Consider the following 27,599-nt stretch of genomic DNA (forward strand, 5'->3'; position numbering starts at 1 on the left):
AGTGAAGGAAACCAAGCACACTTCTTATGACACAGTGACAGAGACACTGTTCTCTTCTAAGAGGGGAAAATATCTAAGTCATGGTAAGCACAAATTACACAAGGTATTGCACAATAAAATTGTTGGAAATAAGGGCAGAGCACAAGTTGCCTACAGAACCACAAATCGCACAAACCTTCAATCTAACCAGTACTCCTGCCACATGCATACAACCTGACAACAAAGGTAGAGTTCCTTTTTGCACTGCTAAGAGAAGCTCAGAGCCTACAAAGACACTAATTTTGTAGTATCTCAGAAGAATTTATACTTTTATGTCCCTTGACAAAAAAAGGGTAGATAATTATAGAGATTTTTGAGGCTTTGTGGCACCATCTTCTCCTTACTTTTTATTCACTCTGCCTTTCTTGCTGCCTGCCTGACATACAGGTTTATATTCCTGAGTTAGAAAATTTAATTTATTGTGACAATTAACAGTGGAGCTTGTAAAAAAGGAAAGGCCTTATACTGAAGGGAAGCCAGGTATGGTATTAGAGCATATAATTATCCTTCCTTTAGTTAAGCCTTTTTTTGAACAACTATTCATTTCTTCTCTGTGGCAGCACTACTGCTGTAGCCATGAGTTTTGGTTCTAATGCTCAACTAGCAAATACTTTTTAGACCTCAGTCTAGGATCAGGACAAAGTAAGAAGCAGAATGGGTGTCCTATGGAAAATAAGTTCTCAATCTCAGCTCTGAGGTACTAGAACATAATGAACTACTGCTTCTATTTCCCCTTCTGCTCTCTAGGTCACAGCCCTCCTACCATCTGCTCCCCAGTAATGCTCTACCCCTATCCAGCAGCTATACCAACTCTTTGATGATTTAGTCAAACTGTGTCAACTTGTTTCATGGATTTTTGTTTCTGTTTCAGACCCAAACAACTGGGTCCTGTAGACAAAAGCTGCTCTCTGACCTCACCACTCCCAGCTCAACCATTTCAAGTGATCTATTTCTTAGACATTTGCAGTACATTAAAGTTGTTTAAAATCATTTTTCTGAGATTAGTTAATCAGTGCACATGAAACTGTATTTAAAACGCCTGGTTCATAAATCCTGTAAGCATTTCAATGTCAAGCTTGAGAAAAATGAGAAAGGATACTGGATAACATCATCCACCTGGTCTGAGGAAGCTGCATCTACATTTGGTTCCTCAGCTGCCATCACCACAGTTGAGAAAGCCTAGAAAGGGAAAAGCAGCAAAGATTTATTCCAGTTCATAGACAGACAGATCTGCATACAAAACAGTGAGCTCTGAGCTGAAGGCTATCACTCAGGGGGAGTAAGATCTTGGAATGAGAACACTCATAAGCGTGTCAGTTCAGCAGCAATCAAAGAGCAAGCAAGGTTACATATTACCATGGCAGGAATACAGAATGTGAGACATCTTTCTGTGAACTCGTGTGCCTGCATTTTAAATCTCAAACAGTTCTGGGTCCTTACCCATTCTCAGAGAAACTACAGAACTGCAAAAATACTCTCAAAGTGAGACTGTTTAAATACTCCGGGGAAGTGACAGAGGTAAGCTGGCTGTGAAGAAATCTATAAAATTGAGGGACAGCAAGAGTCTGGGTAGGAATATACAATACACAAACACGGCAGCAGCAAACACAACACACTTGAAACAAGTAAAAGGAGTATCCTCTCAACTGCAGCTAGTTAAGCCACAGAGTTTCTTGTCAAACGATATGGTTGCTAAAATATATGGGAAATGACATCCAGGTGGGTTTACAAAATACAGAAGAACCATTCAAGTTTAGGAAACTTTAGAACTAAAATATTATTGTTAGCTAGGGAGACTATCAAATTAATGTATTTTCTCTTGCTGTACTCTCTGCTCCTGGCCATAGTATGAGACAGGTTATCAAGCTAGAAGGACCTGTGCTCTTCCCTGGCACAAGCATTCTCTCCAAGAGCCCCACTTGCCTGTTTCCAGAGAAATGTGTCAGAGTACATAACAGCAAACAGAAAAAAGGCAATTTTGTTAAGCACAAAATCTGATCTGTGCTGAGCATAAAACAGAAGCAGAAGCAAAATAGTTTCATCACAGAGTAACAGGGCTGGAAAGAAATTATTCACAACAGAGAAAGACTTATTGGAGTTACTGTGAGTTCTTGTGGACCACGGTATGCAATGATTTTAGCTGTCAAAAGGGACACTAAAGAAAAGCAGGCATGCAGCAAAAAGACAAATCAGAATAGTGAAAGCAGGTAAAGGTACTATTTGCATCATCACATACCTCTAACCAATCAACGAGATTAATCAGTCTGCCACACTCCAAATGAAGCTTATACACTATGCATATGTCAGGGGCTTTATTAGAAATGCCTCCTCCGTCACATTTCAAAGCTTGATTCTGATGAAAAAAAATTGAAGGCAGTAACTTTGATCAGTGTTTAATCTTGAGCAATTTTAAGGGCTAGATAAAACATCATTTCAGGTAATTCAGACGGTAGTTATTTTAAACAAATGTTTAGTGTTTGCTGGCAAGTTGATGGTACAAAGAAAAAAAAAACAAACAAAAAACAAATAGGAAAATAAGAAAGCATACCATTAAAAAAAACCAACAAACCCCAAACACAGCTACTTCACTCCTGGCATTCCTTCTATAACTTTGTAAACTTATGAAGTATCTACTTAATGAGTGATTATCTGATTATGCTTCTATACAATTTTTTTGCTACTTCTATTTACATGTGAAAGAGAAATACTCAGTTTTATGGACTCAGGAGAAGAAACTAGTTATGATCTGCCATGTAGAAAACAGGAAAGTATCCTTTTCCCTCTACCCCCTTGAAAGGAAGACTTAGTATAAATCTGTCATATGTACTAAAAACCACAATTGCTTCTCTCATCTCAGAGTTTCATCTTTGAAATATAACATTCATTTATCTCTGGTTTGAAACTCAGCATCCACAAAGGCAAAAGTCTAATTTCTTACCAAGTATTCAATATTCAGGAAATTCATAGCATCATTAAGGTTGGAAAAGCCCTCTAAAATCATCTGGGTCTGGTGGTTAACCCAGCACTGCCAAGGCCACCACTAAACCATGTTCTTTACTGCCACATCTACATGTCTTTTAAATCTCTCCAGGTATGGTGAGTCCACAACTTCCCTGGGCATCTATTCCAATGCTGCTTCTTTCCAGGAAGAAATTTTTCCAAATATCCAACCTAAACTTCCCTTGGTGCAACTTAAGGCCATTTCTTCCTGTTGTGTCACTGATTCCCCGGGAGAAGAGGCTAACCCCACCTGGCTACACCCTCCTTTCAGGGAGTGGTAGAGAGTGGGAAGGTCTCCCCTGAGCCTCCTCGTGTCCAGGTTAAACACCCCCAACTCCCTCAGCCACTTCTCACAGAACTTGTACTCCAGACCCTTCACCAGCTCCACTGCTCTTCTCTGGACTCACTCCTGCCCCTCAATGTCCTTCCTGCAGTGAGGGGCCCAGAACTGGACACAGCACTGAAGATGCAGTCTCACCAATGCTGAGCACAGGGGGACAATCACTGCTGGCCACACTACTGTCAATACAGGCCAGGTGCCATTGGCCTTCTTGACCACCTGAGCACACACTGGCTCTTGTTCAGCCACTGTCAACCAGCACCCCCAGGTCCTTGTCTGCTGGGCAGCTTTCCAGCCTCTTGGATTCAGGTCATCAGCACTGAACCATTTGCTTGGGAAGTTAAAAAGCCACATGAGCCAGAGACAAAAGTCTCTGTACAGCTGCAGAAATTTACAGCATTTCATTTCAGTTTCATGAACTCTAAAAAATCAGCTGTCTTAACATGGAAACAACTACTGATCATTCCTTTCAGGTCATAGAAGTTCTTTCTAAAATGCTTTCATATGCTAGTAAAATATACAAGCTACTTCTGGGAAGTTACAAAGCTGTAGCAATGACAGATACCTTCATTAAAAAATGCTTTTCAAGATAGGAAAGAAGGCCAAGCAAAGAATATAACTTTGTTCAAGAATCTCTAGTTTACCTTTCACATATCTCAATTCCTGCAATTTGTGAGACTCAGCTCCAGTTTGGATTCTGGCACTTATGAGACATTTCACAATTTCCAGAGCAGCTAGCAATTTTCAAGTTTATTTACTTTCTACATGGAACACAAAAGCTGCAGACCTTAGGTTAACAGTCATTTCATTCCAAGATGGTTTCCAGAACAATACAGAAAAACATGGCTAACCCTCCATAATGTTACAATACAGACATTATTTTATCAGACTGTAACTCAGGAGTGTTCCATAGTAGTTTCAAATACTCCTGTGTTAGTACCTGGCACACATGAGGTTACAATTCTGGCTGATCTAGATCTAGTGGCTCACCACAGCCCAGAAGGATAATACTACACCCTTCTCTTTTCCCCTCTCCTGCTGCACCCTGCTCTGTGGTTTCCTACTACTCAGCCATGTGCCAACCTGCCAATGCTGGACACTTTGCATTGCTTTTCTAATTTTAATGTCAGGACACTTATCCCAACCAAGAGAGGATGCAACTTCCAGAGCGAATGCACACCCCTGGAACAGGTTCATCTGTAGAAATTAGCATCTAGCTGGGCCACACCCAACAAAATACTCCTGATGGGCACTGCGGGGTCTCTACCAGCACCTGAGACAACCCAGGCTCCCTTGTGATAACTGGGCCAAGCCTCTGCAGCGCAGCCAGAGGGAGCTGCAGCTGCCAGTGGGGAAACCTCGGCTTCCTGAGGCTGCAGCACACCGTGGTCCCCAAGAGGAAATAATCTCTGACAAGGCTGACAAGCAGAAAGCTGCCTGAGAACTAGCAACCAGTTGTGAAATCATCTGTACAGCACAGAGGTGCTGCTCCCAGAAGGACAGAATAGGAGTGGGAGCAACACAGAACACTGCTGATGAGGAGCAATTTCTTTTGCCTGATGCTGTCCACAAGGCTAGACAGAAGAGTCACTCATACCTTGCCCTGGAATCGATGCTGTTATCCCAAGGACCAAAACCTCTTTCCCTGATAGAGGAACAAGTTTCAGCTCATTCAATTTTCAAGGGATCAGTGAAAATACACCGGGTTTGCTGCAGTTTTTTGGGGTTCTATTCTTCCCCCTCCCACCCCCCCGATAAATATGACCCTTGGTTCAGGTCTTACTAAATAAATAACTGGAATGGACTCCTGTAAGCAGTGCATCACATATTAATCATTCACTGGTAGTCTACTGAAGCACTCTTCTGTCCTGGGTTTCTGGAAGAAACAGTTCTGGAGAACTTTGCTCTGGTCACAGTGCCGAAAAACACAAGCCATGCAAAAGTCATAGACTAAAAATATTTGACTCACATGGATTAAAATGCTAGGCAAGGTACTCAGCCACTGCTACCATTAGAAACTATGCCAAAACATCACAATCTTCTCAGAAAACATTGGAAATATGTTAAAGCATGTCCAAGTACAAAGTACAGGATGACAGAGAGCTTTAAATCCTGTCAACTCATCAAAGAGAAGAGAATACTTATTAAACACATCACAGTGTTAGATTTTCTTAGCTGTCCTAATCTATATTTTTACAGGTTTTCTAAAAATAGAAATTACTGAGGTTCATATTAGGTTTCTTTAATGGTAACTTGCTAACTACTGCTTTCACAAATAAGTTCTGTAAGTGGTTTTAGTAATAACTCCTGCCCACAGCAAAACTGATAAGCCTCATTCAAACTGAGGACAGTGCCAATACAAATCAGGTTGTGGATTTCAAAGGCTGATCTTTATCAAGTATGATTCCTGGTAAGTGTTGGATTTGACTCAAGTAGCACATTACTCAGATACAGCTACAACCAATGTTTTCTTCAAAACTATAATCAGTTTTTTAAGAAAAATGTTAGGGCAAAAGAACAATTTCAAGTACCATCTATAATCAAGGACAAGAAGAAATGTATGTTCACTCCTTTTCCAAATCCTGCTCTATATTTCTTTATTTTGGTCATCCTGTCAGTTTGACTTATGAAAGATGTGGAAAACAGTCTGGTTTTGAAAACAGTCTGTTTTTCTCTTCTAGAAAAGGGCAGGGTTAGACTGATTGGACTTTTCTTGGACTCAGAAAACATAGCATATCAATACACAACAAATATTAAAATAAACTTACAGAGAAAAACAAAGGACTCATTTAAATACACTGTACTTAAGCTATTTTATTGTTACCACTCCACCTGAACAGCCTTTACCTTACAGCTAATCTACACAGTGAGTAGGACTGAGCACCAGCCCTATAAAGAAAGTCTTTGGACAGAGTGACAGAACACTCTATTTTTCCCCCATGGACAGTCATCCCAATTACAGTGGACAGCAAAATTACTTTTCTGCTACATCTACAGAAGAAAGAAAGTATCGTGGATAAAACATGCTCTGGAAAATGGATTCCTCCTACAGAACTCCTTCCAGAATTACCTTCTTTATTTCTACAGATTCCCCAGCTCTTTGAACAAAGTCCCCAGTTGCTTATCAGCACTTGCTAGTTCTCTGCAAAACAGCTGAATATGTGCCAAGCTTCATGAAACAGCAAAACTCAGCCTTGCACACCAGCCTCACACACTTCAGGAACTACTCCAGCACCACAAACAGCCCACTTGTTTCTTACCTTCAGGTACCAGTGTGGGTTATTCAAAGCTGTGTGCAGGGCAGTCCTGGGGGCAGCATTCAAGTGCCCTCGAAGAACAGTGGCTGCATTGAAATACACAGTCTCATGCAGGGTCCTGGTGTCTGCAGGAACAAGGTATTTTCTGGAAAAAACAGGAGGTATGGGGGGAGTGGGGGAGACATGAGCTTCAGCTTAAGGGAAACAACACATATCTGCTGCAGTCAGACTACAAAAATGCATGTTTCCCAACCAATACTGAAAAATCTCTGAAAAACAAGATGAACAGCACTGAAAGAAAACTTCTAAGCAGAGAAGTCTGTTACTATGAATTCTACATCTAATAGCTTTAGCATAGAACTCTAGCTGGGACACTGAGAAATTCAAAAATAAAGGCAGCAGCAACAGTGCTAACACCATTCAAGTACTCCACAGATCTTGCTTATCCATCTTGAGGCCTCACCATAAGCCTCTGCTCATCTTTGTCTTCCTATCTGAAGCTTTTTTCTTGGCACAGTCATACTTCTGTTAGCTTCTCTGCTTTCCCCCCCAACCCTCTATAATTAACAAATGCCTTCATCTCTTCCCCCACCACAAGCCTTTCACATTTTCCACTACAGAGCTGCCTCCAAAACTGTATCTGCTACGGCTTGCTCACCAAAACAGTTCCCAAAATGGACAGGATATCACACTTGACATCTGTACAGTTTCATAAGTAGAACAGATCAGCAAAGATTAGGCTAAAGACTCTTGACTTTATTTTGCCACTTATATCCACTCCACCTTCAACATTGTTTCAGTAGCCAAAGTAATTTGGTCAATTCATATCCCAATTATTTCAACTGACCTACTGGAAAAGAGGTGTGGTTGTTTTTTTTTTAGTTATTATTTTTAGACCCCTCAAAGAAAGAATAGGAAAGGCCAAAAAAAAGTGTGCCACAGGGATCAAGACACAATTTTGACAAGATTAACATGTTAGTAAAATTTCATTTGCAACTTACCGTGCAAACTACTGCAGGAATATAAAACAGGAAAGCTCACCTTACAAGACTGTCTATATAGTCAACAACTTCAAAACGAAGCATTTCAAACTTTGTCAGTTTCTTAGACCTCCTTGATTCCTTCAACTCCAACAAAGTCTTTAAAAAAAAGTGGTGCATAAGACTACATGGAAGGCAAATATTCTCTGGAGAACACAATCTATATGTTTAACATGTATAATTAATTCTTGCTGGCATGTTCTCACTGATGATGTCTGAAATGTAATCATGCAGTTATTTTTATTTAGGCCAATGTATTCAGTTCTCAAACCCGTAGGAGTTCGAGAAATTCAAAGAAATATGTGTTAGGCAGAATGTCTAAATTACAAGTTAAATAAAAAGAAAACATCTAATTTGCATTTTAAAATCCTGGTTTATTATAGATATTTTCTATAATTTTCTATGTGTCAGGAAGGCCTGAAATACATAGTTGGCACTTATTCATTCATTTTTAAGATGAGACACTCACACACAACCTTTACTCAGAGCTCCAGCAAGCTGGGAAGAACTAACCATGGACATTTTAAAACATTAATTTAAGGAACCAGTCAGTAAAGCCTACACAGGCCTAACCTTCTGAAGGTGATAAAGGTCTGTCTTCTTCTGGAGCTCCTTTTGTGACGATACGGACACATCTCGTTCTTGGGAAGCTTCTGCTACTAGAACAAAACTAATGTTTGATATGTGGGGTATCAAACATTTTCCCTACATAAACCCCCTAACCCAAGCAATCTGAGACGTACTTAGCAGTTACTTATTGTCACAGACCCAATCACAGCCAGCTTTTGGGTCTTGCATCTGGTAAAAGATTGTTAAAAAAGGAGTCTGCAGTGCAGCTTACCAACAGTGATTAAGTCACAGAAGCAATTCAGCCCCAAGCAAGGGACCAGCACAAGCCTTACACATCACTATAATTCCATCCATCAGTTTAGGCCATCCTACGTCACACTCTCAACACTTGTAAATTGGACAGGTTAGTACTAGGTACAACTGATGCTTTTGGAGTATTCAAAAAGCCACATGCTGCATTTTTTTTTCCTTTCTCACATGCATAAAAATACTGCGTAAGAAATGAGTTTTCCCTAGGTAACCCAGAAACTGCAACCAGAGCAGCAAAGAGAAGCGTGCTAAGGCATTTCATTGCCTAGTTTTATTCTCACATTAATTCATAACAAAATTTCATCTTCATGGACATGTAGTTTGTTGATCAATTGCACCAATTATTACTAATCTTTAGGTAAAAACAAAGAAGCAAAACCTCCCAAAGCACAATCAATGCTAGGATGAGTGATAATCAAAACAAAAGATATTCAGATTTCTTGCCTTACTTAAGATGGCAGATGGAGATTCCACCCACACATCACAGGTAAAGCTCTATCAGCAGCGACAATCATGATATTTAAAAGCATTTTGGTGACCTGCATACAATGATTTGGTATCTTCCAGGGTCCTGCAGACATTTGTCTGAGTATTGAAGACTTCAAATCAGAAAACTTCCTTTCCACTAGTACACCAATATATTTTGATTTTTTATTTTCCAAATCCTTCAGCTCAAAATAGACTGAATGTGAACATACTTCGTTTGCCCAAGCTTCATCATTTTACATTTTTCAGTTCATTAGGAAGTCAGGACAATGGACTTTGTTGTTGTTATAAAAAAATAATATTTTGGATTATCCTTTCACTCTGAGGGCTCCGTGGGTGATTTGGGTACATCACATTTTGGGCAGACTTCTGAGAACTCCCACTAAAGATCAATACCATCACATAAATATAAAGTAAGAAGTTATTTAGCTCAGCAACCTATTCACATCCAGATTGTCTTATTTTAACTTCCCCTTCTCACTTTCCTTTGGAGCTTAAATCCACTTTGAAAACAAACTAAGATCATTCATGGATTCAGCAGACTTTGTCTGCTTTAAAACCATCTTCGAGTCCTAGGTGAAAATAAATACTGTCTGTTTTGCTTTATAGTTCTGCAAGTTCTGAATCTCCAGAGTTGTTCTTCCTTATTTCCTCAAGGTAAAAATCCAACTACTTAAAAGCCTTTTGCTTTAATTCTTTTTTTCCAAACCAGAGGAACCTTCAGTGCTGGTACCATCAGTGACATACACAGCTTTTTCAAAGTGATGACCTATTTTCTTTACCACAGCTCTGCTTTTACTACTTCTATTAAAAAATACATAGTACAGACAAGAGACAATTCTTTTAGACAACCCTCAGTAAACCCTACAGTGTTACACGACTACTTTAATTAATACTGACTGCATTTGGGGGCTTGTTGCCTACTTGACCAAATGCTGGGTAGCAACCACACTGATAATGAGATTAATTAATATGCATAAACCAGACCAGATGATAACCAATTCATCTTCAAAAGCGAATCACTGGGGAGTGCTTCTCCATAATTCAGGGGAAGCAATGAAATTTCTATTCCAGAAGAATGCTGGAATGTATCATACTCATATTTCGGAAAGAATGCAGCCGTTTGTTAACCTGCCTCTGAAAGACAGAATGCTGCTACTCATTTGCCTTGCTAACCTTTGAAATATGTCCTCTACCATGAACAATCAAACCTATGGGCTTGCCAAGTTACAGCCTGTCAGCAGAGCCCTGACCATTGGCACTCAGGGTCTGAGCTCTGAACGTGCAGGGGAAAGAGCCTTACATATATTTGGGTTAAATACCATGTCATAAAGAAGTCTGCTGCTATTTGTTTTTAAAAATAGTTTGATTTAACGACTGCAACATCTGCTAAAATGCTCAAAATACATGGATGAGAGATTTAGTGGATAATGTTTGCTGATCTGTCCAATTTCTTATCGTACATCACCCTTCAGTATTATAAAAAACATCAACCACATCCTGGTAAAGAATATAAACACTTCCTAATTTTGTGCATGTATTTCTTTTTTTAAATCGTGCAAATATGATTGTTTAATACTTGACAGGCTATCTCAGGGAAAATGAAACTCATTGGTCAGATTACAAAACAGCTTTTATATAATTTGTAATGGAATACATGACTGTACACACCCACCTTCTAGATTCTGAAACTGGGTCAAGAACTCCTTCAACTTTTCTATTGTCTTATCAAACTCCTTTCCAGAAGATGACATCAAAATTTCCACACACTGTTGGAGCATGGTTACCAAATCAGTCTTATTCAACATCCTAAAAGACACAATTGTTGGCTGAAGTTGAAATGCAAAATGATGAAATAGCTTTCAATGTTCTTAGTTGAAAAAAAGTTGAAAAAAATAAAATTGAAAAACTCCTTTTAAAAGAAAAAATCTCCAGGCTTTCAAGCACCCAATCTTGTAGCAAAGTCATTTTTTTTCCCCTGCTGTCATTAACAGAAAGAAACAAACAAATTTGGTTTGATGATGATGTCCTTTACATTTTCTTCCAGTACAGTAGTTTTTCTGATTATCTAAAAACACTTGCTGGACACAGGAGTTGCAATTTTTGAAACTGTGAGTCAGAAACCAAACCAAAAAAAAAAAATCCCAGCACCTAAAAACCAATTATGGTAGGGCTCATAACTCATTCCCAAGAACAGTAAATGAAATAGGAAAAAAAAAATCACTATGTAAACATGTCCACAAAATTATTCTCTGTGGCTCAGAATGACTCTCAAATGAAATCTGTATGCTGTTTTCTGTATTTAATTGCTGTAAATCTAACCATCACTAGAATCCCAGTCCCATTCAAGCTGGAAGGGACCTCTTGAGATCGTCTCATCCAACCTCCAGACCAGCATTTACTTACTATTTAGCTATTAAGACCTTTCCCAAATGTCACCAAGCACTGCCTAGTCTCAAAACCTTAATTTAGAAGATACCAAAGCAATGATGATGGTCAGTGCCTCAGGTAGTGCCTTTCCATATATGTTACCTAAAGGCTGACTAAGAAATTTAAGGAAGAATTCAAAATTGGCTGGGGAGGCTCTGTGGATATCTAGAGGGACAATTGCAATTTGAGCTCTAGTTTCTAACTGGCAATTGACACTAAATGCTTATAAAGTTTAGAATTTAAAACTTCCGTTTATCTTCTTCAGGATTATGATTTTTTTCAAGTCAGGTATTGCCTTCAGATACATTTGTTTTGTACAGAAAAGCATCAGGAGTTAACAGAAACAGTGACTCTGACCACACAAAAGGCTAGAAAACACTTTGAAACTGTCTTGTATAATATAATGGGTAAACAAGATAGCCTTGTACCAGGCCAGACAAAACACTGCCATTAAACACCCAAGATGGAGAGAAGATAAGCACATCTGGAGATCTGTGAATGGGAAAGAACAAATTCATTTTTGTAATCTTACTCAAAAGGAAACCAAGTTCCAGAAAAACTTATTTACTACAACAATGGGATTACAGGGCCCAAAGAACAGGGAAGGAGACAGTTATCACATATAAGAAAACAGTAAAGAATCCTTTTCAACCTTTTAGGCTTGAGATTACTGCAAGGTATGCCAAGTATCAGAAGGATTAAGATTTTAAAGATTTTAATCTGGTGAAGAGTCAGGCTTAAAGCTGAAAGGAAGATCCCAGATTACCAAAAAGCAGTAAATAACTTTTGTCTGAATAATCATTGATGGATTTATGAAAGAGAAGAAAGACAGTTAGAATGAAGTCCACAGAAATTCCTTCTGAATGCTGAAGTGGGTAATCACCTGAAGAAACGATACCAGGTTGGTCAGCACCAAAATGACCAGTCACAGGAGGGCAGGGCTGTGATAAGCAGCATGTGATGAAAAGCCATCCATAATTAGCAGACAAAAAACCAGAGTACAATATCTAGACAGAAGACAATAGGGCAGACTGCCTTGAAGTTTTGCCATGCAAAAGGTTGATGAGATGTCCCAGCCAGTCAGCTCCAAATAATCAGTCAAGTGAGACACTCTCCAGTCTTCTGGATCTCTTTCTTCTGATGGAATTAATGCAAAATCAACTGAAGCTCCCATATTCTCCCTGTCACCCCATGGTATCTTTTAGACTCTGGAAAACTCAGGTAGAGTAACTACTCTCTAGAGTGCTCAAGTTTGACCACCTGAAACAAGATATTTGGGGAGAGCACTTCTAGCAGAAGGGATAAATGCCTCTCCAGGGAAAGGCTGAAGTAGAGAAACCAATCACAAAAGAAATGCAGTTCAGCAACTTAAAACCCAACATTCAAACATAATTCATGAAAGGCAAGAGAGATACTTTGTTAGAAAATGAGAAATAACCTGACCTAAAGCTTCTCTGTGTTTTATTTTCGAAATACAAGGGAAAAGATGAATTCCAGAAAAACACTGGAAAGGAATAAGGGATGGGGAAGGGTGAACATGAGGATATCAACAGGTGATGTGGCTCTTGGGAAGGCAGAGATATTAAGGAACAGTGAGTAACTTTTAAACCTGAGCAAAAGGGATAAAAAAAAAAAATAAAGATTGTGGGTAAAAGGGTAAAGACCACACTTTTTCATTTCCTTCTAAAAGAGAGCAGCAAGATTCTATGTAAAAAAAAAAAAAAACCAAAAAAAAACCCAAAAACAGAGACAAGAGGAATTATTTGTAAAAAGGGAAACAGAAGTTAAAAGATGAAAAAATGATAATCACAGTTAGAATTCCAAGTATTTACAGGAATTGTATAGGGGGAGTTTTGTTAGGAAAATGACAGAATTTCTGGATTTAAAAAAAAAAAGAATTACAGAATCATCATCTATGAAAGCAGCTACCATGATCACTGTATTTCTATCAGAGGGTCCCACAGTGACAGTCAGGACCCAAAGAACAGCAGGAGGGAGATGAACAGATAAGAATAAAAGGGGAGCAAGCCAGAATCTGATGGCAGCATCAACTTTGAGACAGGAGAAGAGATTGATGAATTTAGAAGGAGTAAAAGCAAACACAGAAGAAAAGTAGAGGGGAAAATGGCCAAGAGTTATTAAGAGATTACAGCCAGTAGAGGAAAGCAGAATGACACATTTGTGGGCAAGAGCTGAGAGGTGATTGAGTGCTGTCAAGATTCAGGAGAGTCAGAGAAAGAACACAAAGGAAAGACTGCAGAAATGACAAGTCAAGCATGTAATCCTTTCAAAGGGATGAGGGTGAAAAACACAGGAAAGTGGCTACGCATAAGAACCACTCAGTATGGCAAAGGTACAGTTTGAAGAGTGTGTTTCCTTGTGTGTAAATCAGCCCAGAAATTTACATCCACCAGTGACATGGTTTTACTGTCAAAACCTGACCAGCTCAAGGGGTCTGGAAGAGGCAGTTATGGTAACAGGGCTGCACTGGCTCCTTGTGCCACAGAGCCCATGGATCCTTTGAATGAGTGCAACTATCAGGAGACAAACACCTGCCATGGGGCTGTTTAAAGCACATTTAGAAGTCTGTAGCTGCAACACTGCAATTGAAGGGGTCTCTATCAAGAAAATCGGCTTTGACAACTTTTCCTTTTTAAACACTGACAGACAACACAAATATAGGCTCTCCTAAAGTCCCCCACTCACAAAAAATTAACTCAGTCCCTGTACAAACTGCTAAGAAAAAAGAGGAACAGAAGGAAAGCAGTAAAATAATAAAGAAAGGCCTCAGCTACTATTCATTTGGAACAGATTCTAATTTTCAGAACAGATTAAAATTTAAGTCAACTACAACTAATAATTTAATCAATAATATATACCACAATCATTCTTTAAAAGACAAAACCCAACTCCTGTTCCCTTTCACACAAAATAATCTCAGTGGTTTTAGCATAATTACTCAGGGCATATGAGATATTAGAACCTGGTTGAATTTCACAGAAATCAGTAGAAAACCAAACTGAAAACAGCAGTCAACTACACTTGCAAACAACCCTAAAACTAGCTGTGAACAGGTACTATCCTCAGTTTTAAGTTCCAGAATAACTGATGACTGATATTTTCCATGTGCATGGTGGTATAAAAACAAAATGGGGGGGGAAAAAAAAATCACCTTGCTAGCTGAAGAGATGACTCATATTCCTCTGTCTCCCACACTCGGTTTTCCAAACACGCACAGTGCAACTCCCTGATCTGTTATGCAGAAGGTGAAGAAAGGATAAAGTGTTTTACAAAGTAATGTGGAAATCTTACAACAAGCTGTTCAAAGCAATATGCAATTCCTTTAGAGCTTGTTTTCCAAAGATGCAGAGTGATTGCAAAAGAAATGAGCACACTTAGTATCTTCCAGAACTAAGCTTCTGCTGGAGACTACTGGAGCCTGTTGCTCTGCACCAGGTTCCAAACAACTAACATTCAGGTGAAGGTAACTGCAGTGAACAGAAAGGAACTCCAATCAAATGCCCCAGCTAAAACATCCTTCTGTTCTCAAACACTGGGACAGTTCATGCTGCTTTTGTAGTCAGTGACAGATTCTCGTAACAGTATGGAATACATTGAGAACTGAGAGACAAGTGCACATGCACAGAATATATAATTGCTCTTCTACTGGAAGAAATTGCTTGGCATGAGCAGGTGGATTTAATGACATGAGAGCAACAGGACTACTAAGAGCAATTATCACTGTTCCCCTACTATTACTTTTTTCTGTACAGAAGACTGCTAAAAACTCAGTCTCTTCATCTGAATTTGACTAGTGATCTAATAGGTGGTAGAAGAGTATATATACATTGTCTGTAATGCATTCAGGTAATCCCAGATGTGGGAAAGTCAGTGTGTGGATTCTTTTGCTGATCTGGGCATCTGCCTCCTCCTGGAAACTCCTTCCTGTTAACTGACAAGGTATTATCCATGCCAGTACAAGAAACCACATGCTGCTGTCCTCCACCCATAGCAAGAAAGCATCTGTCTCCATTTTGAGAAGCAGAGGGAAAAACAGCACATTAATAAATGAAGAGTAAATATTTATTTAGATGTCATACCTTGAGGCAAAATAAAATCAAACCCAAACCAAAAACCACAACAACAACAACAAAATCTCAACAGATCCACATAAACTGTACATCACCTGCTTGCCCAAAGGATACTTTGGAAGAGAAGATGTGAAAACATGAAGACATCTCAGAATTGAAACATAATTTTCATGGTAAACATGTAAGTCCTCCAGCAACTTCTGTGTTTCTTCCTGTAGTGATAAAGTAACTTTTTAAGTAATTCTGACATCCATTTAAACCTCTCATAAAGCACTTAAAATTACTCTAAATTTTTGATATTGTAGTGTGCTATGATTTAAATCACCAATCTTAAATTGAGACCACTGAGCAAAAGTGGTGCATTTCAACAGTTCACTACATTCACACATTCACATATTGTTATCTTCACTTTCTTCCTCCATCCCAGTAGAGATTTGTTATTGATTAGCATTATTATTTTAGCATTTTCAGCTGTATTTAGGCCTTTAGATTTGAAATTTCATCTCACAATAATGAAAGTATACACTGTCCCTTTAGCAGACAATGAGAAGTTATGCAGCTATTTCTACTTGAAAACCTTCATTTTTGTAATACAAATGCATTTTAAAATTTGTTTCTTATATTGTGGGTGGCTGCTGTTTTTATTAGTTATGTGCACTTAGAACAGGTTCACAAAAAGAAAGCAATATTCAGTTGCTGCTCCTATGTGTTCTTGATTTGATTTTTGTTTATTCATGGGTTGAGAACTGCAGAAATAAAAAAATCACATTTAGGAAAAAGAAATTATTGATGGCTGCTACTGAATTTTCTGGATGGCAGAAATTATCACTGACCTCCCATGGAAGCATATATTAACACTTGTAGAAAGCCACACTCAAAAATTCTGGTAACTTTACTACAGTGCTTTGGGGTCCTCCATTTAAGTTTGTGAATCAAAAGATCTTCTCTCCCCTGTCTTCAATCAAAAATAAAGAGGAAAAACCACAGGAACCTCTACATATTTTATTGCCCTTTTGCTTAACTGTGAGAAAACTACTCCAAATGGAAAGAGAAAAATAAAATAAGCCACTGAAGTTATCTAGACTTAAACTGAAACAAAGGGTATCAAAGATGAAAGAAAAGCAAAACTTTGTCTGCAGGCAATATAAGGAAGCACTGATGAATGGAAAGAAAAGGTATCATACTGCAAAGGCTGAAAGTCATAAAGACAGTGCTGCAGACAGCTTTCTGATGTTAAAAAAAGTTTTAAATTATTTAAAAAATTAATGATATTTCTCCTCACAGACTTTTTATATACTAAAATCTAAGAGTCATTGATATAAAAACTGTTAAGGCAACTTCCAAAATCTTAGAGTAGACACTCACAAGTTTTTATTTTAATTCTAAGTAGGATCATTAAGAAAAAAATTATCCCCACCACAAAATAAGATAAGAAATGAAAACAAGTTCTCTCTAATGCTGCTAAATCAATCTTATTTCCCCAAACCCCAAGCATTATTAACACATCTATACTTCCCTCATCTTGGTCCTAGCTCAAGACAGATACAGTTAACATAAACAAATAGCACTAGTTTGCCAAATAATGAAGTGAAAAGGCACAATCCATTTTAGAAGAGTTTGAAAACGTTATTAGAAGACTATGAAGTATTATTTCCATAAATAGTGATAAAACACATAGATTGCCACATTTCTTTCAAATTAACTTTCAAATTAATCTGCCATCAAAACTTTCAGATTTGTTAATGATTAGGATGTAAAACTGCTTTCAAAAATGATTATTTTAAATAGGTGAAACTCTTCCCATAGTTATTAAAAACAGTGGCAACAACATGGAATATAAATGCAGCTGATAAAGTGTACTGGAGGTTTAGGAGCTAAGATGGAAGATTAAATTTACCTGGTGCTGAAACACAAACAGTAAATTTATATGAAGGAGTACTATAGTGAGTTTGAAAGTGTTTGCAAAGTTGGGCATGACACTCTAGATTAGTATGACATCAGCATAAACAGCACCTCACTAATGCAGCAGTAGGACCTTTACTTCTCAAGCAGAATACACTGCCAGCCTGGCAAAGCAGAAATGGTCCTACCCCTATTGTGGAGGTGAGATTAAGTGTGTTCAATTAAAATTTGTGAGAAGCATCATATGCACCTAAGCATGAGAATTCCAGCCTCCTTCCCAAACTTACAGGACGAGGCTTGTGAAATAAAGGGTATATTATTAAACATGTAAGGTTGGAAACATATAAAGTTTAAGCTGAGTATTCAACTTTCAAAGTAGGTGTGAATAAAGGACAAGGGAGCAGTAGCAGCTTAAGCTATTTTTGCCAATGAAGATTATGGATCACAAAATGATGTAAAATCATGCTTTGACTACTGTAACTGCACTTGAAAACTTGCCTGCTCCTAACCTCCCCTCCAGCTATTACCATTGTTCTTCACACTGGAAAAAGCCTCACACACCAGGCAAGCACCATTTGCCTGACAGGTACCTAGACTCGAAGAGTCAGGAGAAACCCTTTACCTTCAGCAATGATTCTACTGGAAGCAGCTCAGATGGTGAAAATAACCAACAGATTTTGCTGGTGAATTCCTAAACAGCTCACAGTAGTAACAGGCTGACTTCAATCAGTTGGCAAAACTTCAGATAAACATGTAACAAATTAGTTTTAATCCTCTATGAGGTCTAGTGTGAATGTGTGCCTTGGGACACAGACTCTGCCCTACCGAGTTCAATCAGAAACTATGCAGAGGCTATACAGGATTAAGAGCTTATGAAATAACCTCCAAGATTACTTACACATTCTCCAAACACTTAACTGACCTTCCAAGAAAGTCAGTCTGAGTAAACATGAAAAGACCTGGCCATAAATAAACCTTGTATCCTTCTTTTTAAGCAGTTATATTTCTAGACATAACTAAAAGTTGGTGTAAGAAAGTTGTGCAGCTTTGCATAAAGGCAGACCTGGCAACCCTACAGTTTTGGAATTCTGACCTGCCAATCCTAATTTCTCATTACTGGTCATGAAGCACAGTATGTGCTTTCTGTATTAAAGATGTGATACACATCTATACATCTCAGTCTTGTATTTTATTATGCTCTGTGAAGTAATATATCTGGCGTGTTATTTCTGTTCTCCAAAGACATTCTTAAAATTTTACCTTTAAGAAGGTGTCATTTGTCAGCAGTGCGACCTGTTTCCCGGACTCTTGCATTTCCACATACCTTATGGCAAGTTAAAAAAAAAACAACATAAAATTATAATTTAAAGACAGATTCTAGGGTTAAAAAATTTTAAAACATTCATGCTGCTGTAAGAAATATGTATCTTTCTTTGGAAATATTCAAAAAGCACAGTCAAATCCAATAAATTGAAAGGCCACTCCAAAACCCTAGAGATTATGCTCCATATCAGCTTAACAAGTTCAAAAGTGTTTTACAATTATTTGTCATAATAGCTTGTTTCTGTATTAAAAAGAAGGGAAAAAAAAATTCAATGATTACACATCACAGAAGCTGTACTCTCTTAACTTAAGGCTTCCTGAAATTATTTAGAACTGTCCTCTGTTTGATCAATTTACTTTTGCTATGGAAACGTGCACAAACGCACTAGTTTTCACAGAATTACATGTACAGATTCTTTTAGTACTTTTTAAAGCTGACTCGATATAAAATTGTCCAAAAAATGTATTTCCACCTTTACCTTCTAAAAGAGGGCAGTCTCCGTATGTTTTCACACTGATCATGTGATAAAGAATTAACTCTCTCCTTAACATCTACCAGTTGGCAACATAGTACACTTAGAGGCTGGGAATAGAAGTGCTCCACAATAGAGAGCTGAAAAGCAAAAAGAAGAACTAGGGATGTTAATAAAATTTAAACACTCTGCTATATCTACCTTTTAATTCTTTCTTACTACTACACAGCATATACTACAATGGTTGTAATGGTATTCCTTAAAAAAAAATTAATTACAATTCATAGATAGTCCATGAGTCACTACAGGACATTGATTATACATAATCACCTTCTTTGCTGTATGTCCTATTTGTTGTCAGTACCTCAGCTTTTCCTCCCTCTTATGCAACATCACACCCAGATATAATGACATGGTGGGGATCTCTTGTATTTATCACTTAGAAAATCTGAAATTGCTTCATCCTTGAATGCTTTTAACATACATGGACACAGCCATACACTGTCAGATCTAAAACTTAAACTTGCATGTCAGGCCAATGGAGATGTATTAAATTTTGATGCCTCTTTCAAACAAGACAAGTTGAAATCTATGAAAGACCACATAGGTCTGTCTTCAGGAAGAGCTACTATGGCCAGGATACTCTTTCTGGCCACGTGTAATCATTGAATCCTATATATCAAAAAAACTGGAGAAATTCTAAATGTAGATGACATTAAAAGGGCATATTTTACTAGCAGGTTCATACATGAAACTAGGCAAGAAAGAAAGAATTTCACAATCCTGCATTAAACCAGGTGATGAACTACAAATTATTCAGAGAACTCATCTGCAATCCACAAAAGCTACAAGGAGATCTAGACACAGAAATACATCTAGATATGAATAATATCTATTATACCAATATTATACCAATATTATTATACCAATATTATTATTATACCAATAAAAATTTAACTATTGATCTCTGTAGGGACTCTTTTTGGAAACCCTGAGCTCTTCCACTTTGTTTCTTGAGAGAAGGTAAATGCAACTCCCAAATGGCTACACAACTGTTTGGAGCACAAGTACTACCTACTCTGAGGCACCAAGTAAATGATCCCACAGCTCCTATTTCCCTGAAATGGTAGGAAATGTGCATGCAGAAACTGCCAGAAGAGTTCAGGTGGGGAAGAGACACAGCTGCAGCCTATTGACACCAAGACAAACCAGAGTCCAAGGACCTGGTACGGGTGATCAGAACTGGAGAGCTCCGCCAGGGGTGCTAGAAAGCTATAAATTAATCTATAGCACAATACAGCTCTTTCTACCCACTAAGCCAAGTCACTCTTTTAAATGTAACCCTAAAATATTGTGGGGTTTGTGGCAGAGTAAGCTTTTATGTGCTTCTTTATACCTGTCCTACAAGTTTGCTCTTAAACCCTTATCAGTCAAGGTTTTAAAACACCCATCTGTCCAGAGATCCAAACTGTTTCCAAAGGATATTTTTTCCTACAATTCAGCAATATTAGGACCTAAGAAACCTTTCAGTGCCTAGTAATTACCATTTGTTTTCACAACCATAATCTGAATTTTTATTACCACTGCCTACCTGAAATCCTTTAATAAAATTCTGGACAGAAAAATCATGGTACAGGAATATGTTGATGAGAACCTGCAGAACCTTCTCACCCAGTTTAAAGGGAAACCGTGATGTCAGAAGCAGCTAAGACAGAGACAAAAAGAAAAAGTAGCCATAGCAGACATTTTCTCCTGAATTCAAATCAGCAATACTTACGTATACAATTTGATACAACTCTTAGTATGTGTTAGCATTCAACTAAATGAGATTCTAAATACACTGCCAACTCCTAAACAATATTTCTACTAAAATATCCATGCAAAGATTGATTTTAAGTTTACTATTTTACCACATTTTCATAAATATCTTTCACTAATACAAGTTAGTATTTTAAGTTAGTTTTGCTTATTGCTATTTTTGTATTTTATTTGTAAAATTATAACCAAAACAAAGACTCCTGTAATAAACAGCGATATCACTACTTTCAGCTTGTGTAACAGATTTTGGAAATCCTGAGCCAAGCAGTCTACCAAGAATCCACAGAACAACATTTATATGGCTTGAACATTTGGATAACTCAGCTAATGTTTCACAGGTGGCAAAACTCAGGCTGAACTTTATTTTTCAAAGTTTAAGCTAAGTTTCAAAGCTATCTTTTTCTGGAACAAAGTAAAACTGAAATCACAGCTAGAAGAGGTGTGAATGTCAAAGTGTAATTGCACAACTCAATGCAAACGAAAGATGAAAGCAGGTGTGTGTCTGTCTCAGTATGAGAAGGAAGCTCTCGGTATTACAATACTCTGCAGCTGCAAGTAGAAATATTCAAAATCCACAGCTCTCAGAAACAAAGTGCTTTTCAAAACCTTAAGACAAACCTGCCTTTAAAGGCCACACATGTAAACTGTACTTCAAAACACACACAGACACACATACACACTCTCTCTCTCTCCTCTTGCTATTTAGAAAGGGACTTACCTTGTCAATTATAGTAGACAGGTGCTCTTTACAGGAAAGGGACTGGAAAAGCTCTATGCACAGTAGAGAGGAAACTGAGTGAGGAAGTAATCTGTGGATAATCATTGGTGATGTAGCGATTCCAAAAATCAGCACTAGAGGTAATTCATGGATATGTTGACTAGATAATGAGGGAAGGGGGGAAAAAAGTAATAGTTACATTACACAAGCTTGTGTAACAAATGCATTACGTTCCTACTACAGCACTGAGCTGACATGCAGAGAGGGGTAAATGAAAAGCTTTGTTACCAGTAAATCAAAAGTGTTTTGGTGTGGAATAAAATTAAAAAGAAAGGATGCTATTTAAAGCTCTGAAGTAGGTAAGAAGATTAAATTCCTTCAGAAAGTGGCACAAAAAACATCACTTCAGTTAGAGTCTTACACTGATCCTACCTTCCCAAAAAGTTGTACTCAGAGAATTGAATCTTATAATAGGTTTTAATCAAAGATACAGAGAAAAAAAAAGAAGATACATTAAATAGGTAGCAGCCAAGAAAATTCACAATATTTACACCATTTAATAAATATGCAACATCTCCAACATCCTATGTTCCAATCACACTTAAAAAAAAAAATCTGACTTCTCCAGATTAACTGTCTTCTTCAGATAATTTTTAGTATTTGCTTTGAGAACTGAAAACCAATACTGAATGTGCATTCCTTGGGGGGAGCATACAATTTATACAAAATACAGCATTTTCAGTATAATTTCATAATTATTTTCCATTTTTAATGGTTTCAAGGAAATACAAATTCTGCTATCTTAAATACCTTCTAGGTTAAAACTGTCAATTTATTCCTTCCCTTTTTTTCCATCATGCCAACCTTCTGACTTTTGATTTTAATTGTTATCCCACAATTACCAGGTTTCTCTAACTCCTCAAAATAAGTTTCTGAAGACATAAACATAAAACCAATAAACTTCATATATTACTGTCCACTGTTGATAACCTTAGAAGATCTTACAAAGGAATCACAACTTGTGCTTAACAAATCAGAAGAACCTCTCACATTTACCCACTTCACCTTTATTATTAAACATGTTTAAGACTGAGATGAAGATAATAACAAAAGCTATACAATTTCTTGCTGGTGTAGCAAATGAATTGCCTAGGCCTTGTTTGGAGGTAGTATCAGGTGCACATACTGCAGCTGAATTAATTGTACAACTGCAGCCCCAATTCTAACACAACTGTAGCTCCACCCTGGGACTTAAGTGCAAGATGCTCCTTTAGAACAATGGCATGAGTTTTTTATTAGATGCCTGAGATTATATTAAGGAAGATAGGCTAAAGAACAGGAGGACCTGAAGTAGTCAGCTGCTGATTACAGATCCTGGTCAACTGGGGAAGTTTCATAAGCACTCCTGTTAGTAAGCTACTGACCTTCAAGCAGCATTACATCAGTAGTCAGACAAACATATACTCTGAAAACAATCTTAAAAGATCCATGCATCTTAAAAATTTAGTTTCACATTCACAAATTCTGTAACAACTAGTACCAATAAATACTATTATGTGAAGAATTAAATCAGCCACCCCTTATCTCAACCTAGCCCTTAGGCACTCTGGTTCACAGTCCCACATCAGCTTTGGGGTAATTTATCCCTAACACCTAGCAAGTAGTTTTTTGCTCAATCACTGCTGCAAAGAAGCAGCACCAGTATTTGATTCCAGCACTCCACTGGCCTCACTGTTACATTTCAAAACAGCTGCAAATAGAAAATGGGTAAAGGAGTGGAAGAACTAAAGTTCCAGTCATATTACCTGCTGATGACTATGAAGTCCTGAAGAACTTTTGTGGTGAAACTTTCCATGTCTTTGAATATGACTACAACTGGAGGAGAGTGCCAATGTCTAGTAGAGGAATTTCTTTTTTTGCTTGGAGTTTCAGAATCTGTTTTCTTTAAAGCCGTTAATTAAACATTGATACACAGAAGCCAGCAAAATAAAGAGACTGAATCATATCTATGATATTATAGTACTCCAAAGTGACATGACTGACTTTTTGTCAGCTGTATTTATTATTAGCAACTAGAACTGCCATTTTTCTTCCTTCTGTTTGGCACAGCATGAAGTACAACGAATAAACAGATTTTAAACACACATTCCAACAGTTACGAGAATAGCTCTGAGAGACAGAACTGGTGGAGTTCTGTTTGGACTGAGGGAGAAGATTTGAGTTGTGTACACAGACATCACTTACTTTCTGTATATTTACCCAATAATAAAAAGAGCATGTACTCAGTACACTTTGGCTTATCACACTGCTCTGATTAAGTCATCAGAAAATCAACTGTAACTTGTATTCGTGACAGAAACAAAACTTAAAACTTCAATAGCTTTAGCAAACACAAATATACAAAAACATTTTGAAGGTTATTTCCTTACTGCTTGCCAACATAGTGTGGGCTGCAAATGACATCATAGCTCATTAGCACTAATACAGTACCTCTGCCCTGGATGGCTGTTCTTCTGTAAAGTTTTGTTTTAATAAACAAAATATCTCAGCACTCCTGGGAGAAAAGCATCTGGCATGAAGCTGATACTACATTTCAAGCTTCCAATTCCCAATTAAACATATGACAAAATAGTACTTTTCACTTGTGTTTCAGTATTCTCACATTCATACATCAGTAACTAACTCCACATGTCACATACTATATTCAAATCACGTCAATATCATGTTATTTTGTAGTATTACATTAAAAATTAACCTTTGGCAATTTCTCACAGAAAGTTGAGTTATTAAATTTCCATTTTAAACACATCTGGAGGTCAGGCATTTTCATAAACTGGGGATAAAAAAACCACCAACAACATACCTTTGTTACACTCTTATACCAGCTGATAAGAGAAGACATTGAACAACGTATTCTATTCTGTGAAACCTGCACACAGTCCTCATCTTCCAGCGAGTCCACTTCTATATCACAGTTCATCAGCTGCCCCATCAGCTTCTGCATCAGATTTTTTATGCCTTCACAAAACATTTTCAGACATGTGGTAAAGACATTTGCTTATTTGGCAACATTTCTCTGTCTCATACTATAAAAAACTACCCTAAAGTTATTACTCATTATTTTCCACATTTCTAATTGCTCTCCTTCTCTCTCCAGAATGCACACCTCATGCTCCTGAAAGCATTGCTGATATCCATGCTGCCAATGCAATTTGCCTAAATAGAAACAATTGAGGTTAAGATGTTGGTCTTCCACCTTTCCTGAACTCCAGCCATATGCTATTAAGAGTAACCTAAAACTAAGCAAGGCAGCCAATCCACAGAACTGAGGATGCTGCCATAAGCTATTTTAATCTTTTTACTTAAAAGACAAAAAAAGGAGCAAGGAGGGTGGAACAATTTATTCTACCCATTCTCTCACCAAATAATGTAACTGTAAGCATTTAAAATGTGGAATGCATACACACACTGTCCAATTAAACAAGAAGAAAACCAACCTACAATATCAACATGCAATACACTAAGCAGCATTTTCTTAACATTTATGCTACAGCGAAGTAGCATTTCAATCTTCACAGTTTTAAATAGAACTGGATACCTCTCAAAATACAGTAGGCATTACTGATCTGGTGACATATGTTTGAACAAATATTTGGAAAGTCTTCAAGATCCCTCTAGGTCCATTATTCTTACACTTAGGAGCAAAAGCTAGAACTCCTAGTAAATTGACATCTTGTTCAAAAGAAGCAGCAACACTATTGCAGTATTTACCTGGGCAATCTTTGGCTTCCAGCAAGGCTATATAAGGAGTAATGTTATCCTGAAGGACATCTGAGACACCTCTGAAAGTCAAATCATGATCTGTAACATTTACACCTAGACAAAAAGGACAAAATTTTAAGGGCATTTTTCCCATGACTCATGAGCACAATGACTGAACAAATAAACTGAATACTAGACAAAAACCAGAAGATACCTGAAATATTTAAGGAAATAATGAAAAGTATCACATTAGCTGTGAGGAAAGATGAAAAAGCAGCACAAGATTAGACAGATATGTTGACACTCCCTGATTAAGAAAAACAGGGAGTCACTGTTAAGACCCTTCATCATATACTTTGATGGAGCTTTTTTAAAGAAAGTTTTCTCAAGGGTGCAAACCTGCAAGAAGCAGGACTGGTTTTCTAACATGTCTTAGAAGCAATCCACAGCCACGTCAGGCCTGCAGACAAATTAAATACACCTTCTCTAGAACAAGAATACTGTAATCCATAATCCAATACTGTAATCCAAAGAATCCATAACTGGATCCTCACATGGCTCATGTAAAGAGGAAAATTACTGTAAATTACAGTGAACCTCAGTCTGAATTAACTATCAATAACTCAGTATTTACTTCCCTTAACATCGCTAATCAACCAAAAAGAAAAAAAGAACAAGCCCCTCCAGAAAGCAATTCAGAGCTTCTTCCCCAGAAATATTTGAAGCAGTACTTTTTCACTTTTTAACACCTACAAAAGTAGAGTACCTTCCACTCTTTGTTAGTGCCTACATGGTAAGTTTGAAGCACAGGCCTGATTTTCATTTCCCTGAGATAATCCACTGAAAATGTAATCAACTTGCCTTGAATCAGGTTTAGAATTTATAGTTACAAATCTCTGAAAGACAGAAGAAGGAAAGAAAAAAAAAACCCCTTCAGAACGTCACTATTTTCTTCTCCTTCTGCACTTTTTCCAAGATACAGACAATACTTTCCTACACGTAAAGATGCACTGCAAGAACACGTATCAGAAATACAGAAGCTATATAATGCCATGGTTAAGTCATACAAACCACCAAGCATGCTGGTGGCAGAAACAGGGAAGAATCAAAGTATCTCCAGTGCTTCAATAAAAAAAAAAACAAACCCTCAAATCACTACCGGCTACTTAAGATGTTACTTTACAAAGATGTTGACTTACTGGACTACTATGCACATAGACAAAAGAGAAAAGAGGTTTTATCTGGCTTCCTTCTCTCAGACCAGTCTTTTCTGTTGACATGTTTGAAGCTGACATTGCTCACAGTAATTGCTGGGAGTCAGCAATTTAAGTTTCTTTGACCTGTCAGGTTTAAACAGATGAACATAACAAAAAATACCTTTAAAAAATTACCTAAGACAAGAGCTGCAGTAGGTATTTCTCTGAACTTCATCCTGCAAGTCCATTCTGTTGTCTTCTCTTGAAACTCAGAATGAGACCGATTCAAAAAACTCACCAGGTTATCAAGCAACTGCTTATTCAAGTCTTCCTGTATTTGCTGTAAACATACACAGAGATATTTTATCTATAAAAATGTGAAAACACCACAGTATCTTCCTTTTACACTCCCTTCCTGCATAATTTTTAACCCTTAAAACTCCAGGCTAAAACTTTAAGTTTTCCTGTGAACTATAAATCACGCTCACTTATTCATTATGTAGCAAACAGAGACATTTCCCACCTTGGAACTTCAGGTCAAGTGCCTCAACAATAATTATGAGCTTAACTGTGTTGTCACACCACAGGATTTAAAGGAGAAAAAACCAACATACTGACAAAACCTAAGGGACACAGGCAGAATAAAACAATATAATTAATTTCTGGAACAATGTTCATGGAAATTCCTATCCTTCCTTCTCAGCTTACAAAACACCTGTAAACATTTTCCTGAGAGATCTAAATAAGAGAAAAATATTCAATTTCTCCAAATCTAAAACAGGATGAAAGAAGTAAAAATAGAAATAAAGGAAATAATTAAGTAAGCTTTAGAGGAAAGAATACTA

At 37.5% G+C, this 27,599-nt stretch overlaps 1 protein-coding gene across 3 annotated transcripts in view; it reads right to left on the bottom strand.

Annotated features, from left to right (window-relative positions):
- The window catches only part of ORC3 (origin recognition complex subunit 3), a 34,916-nt gene that overhangs the window by 579 nt on the left and 6,738 nt on the right, over positions 1 to 27,599 (bottom strand). The window contains exons 4-19 of one of the 3 annotated variants that reach the window (XM_085056371.1): positions 26,950 to 27,094; positions 25,568 to 25,672; positions 24,660 to 24,814; positions 23,602 to 23,738; positions 21,797 to 21,956; positions 20,852 to 20,965; positions 19,267 to 19,400; positions 18,725 to 18,788; positions 15,658 to 15,774; positions 14,644 to 14,723; positions 10,717 to 10,850; positions 8,250 to 8,332; positions 7,678 to 7,775; positions 6,640 to 6,781; positions 2,276 to 2,392; positions 1,139 to 1,218 (exon numbers count right to left, since the gene is read on the bottom strand). In XM_085056371.1, the coding sequence (XP_084912497.1) occupies positions 1,139 to 1,218; positions 2,276 to 2,392; positions 6,640 to 6,781; positions 7,678 to 7,775; positions 8,250 to 8,332; positions 10,717 to 10,850; positions 14,644 to 14,723; positions 15,658 to 15,774; positions 18,725 to 18,788; positions 19,267 to 19,400; positions 20,852 to 20,965; positions 21,797 to 21,956; positions 23,602 to 23,738; positions 24,660 to 24,814; positions 25,568 to 25,672; positions 26,950 to 27,094 (1,865 nt within the window). Of the gene's footprint in view, positions 1 to 1,138; positions 1,219 to 2,275; positions 2,393 to 6,639; positions 6,782 to 7,677; positions 7,776 to 8,249; positions 8,336 to 10,716; positions 10,851 to 14,643; positions 14,724 to 15,657; positions 15,775 to 18,724; positions 18,789 to 19,266; positions 19,401 to 20,851; positions 20,966 to 21,796; positions 21,957 to 23,601; positions 23,739 to 24,659; positions 24,815 to 25,567; positions 25,673 to 26,949; positions 27,095 to 27,599 lie in introns of all 3 variants that reach the window. The other 2 variants (XM_085056370.1, XM_085056372.1) reach the window with 2 other exon arrangements.

Source organism: Lichenostomus cassidix, chromosome 3 (genome assembly GCF_008360975.1).
Source record: "Lichenostomus cassidix isolate B80296 chromosome 3, HeHo_3.0, whole genome shotgun sequence".
NCBI lineage: Eukaryota > Metazoa > Chordata > Aves > Passeriformes > Meliphagidae > Lichenostomus > Lichenostomus cassidix.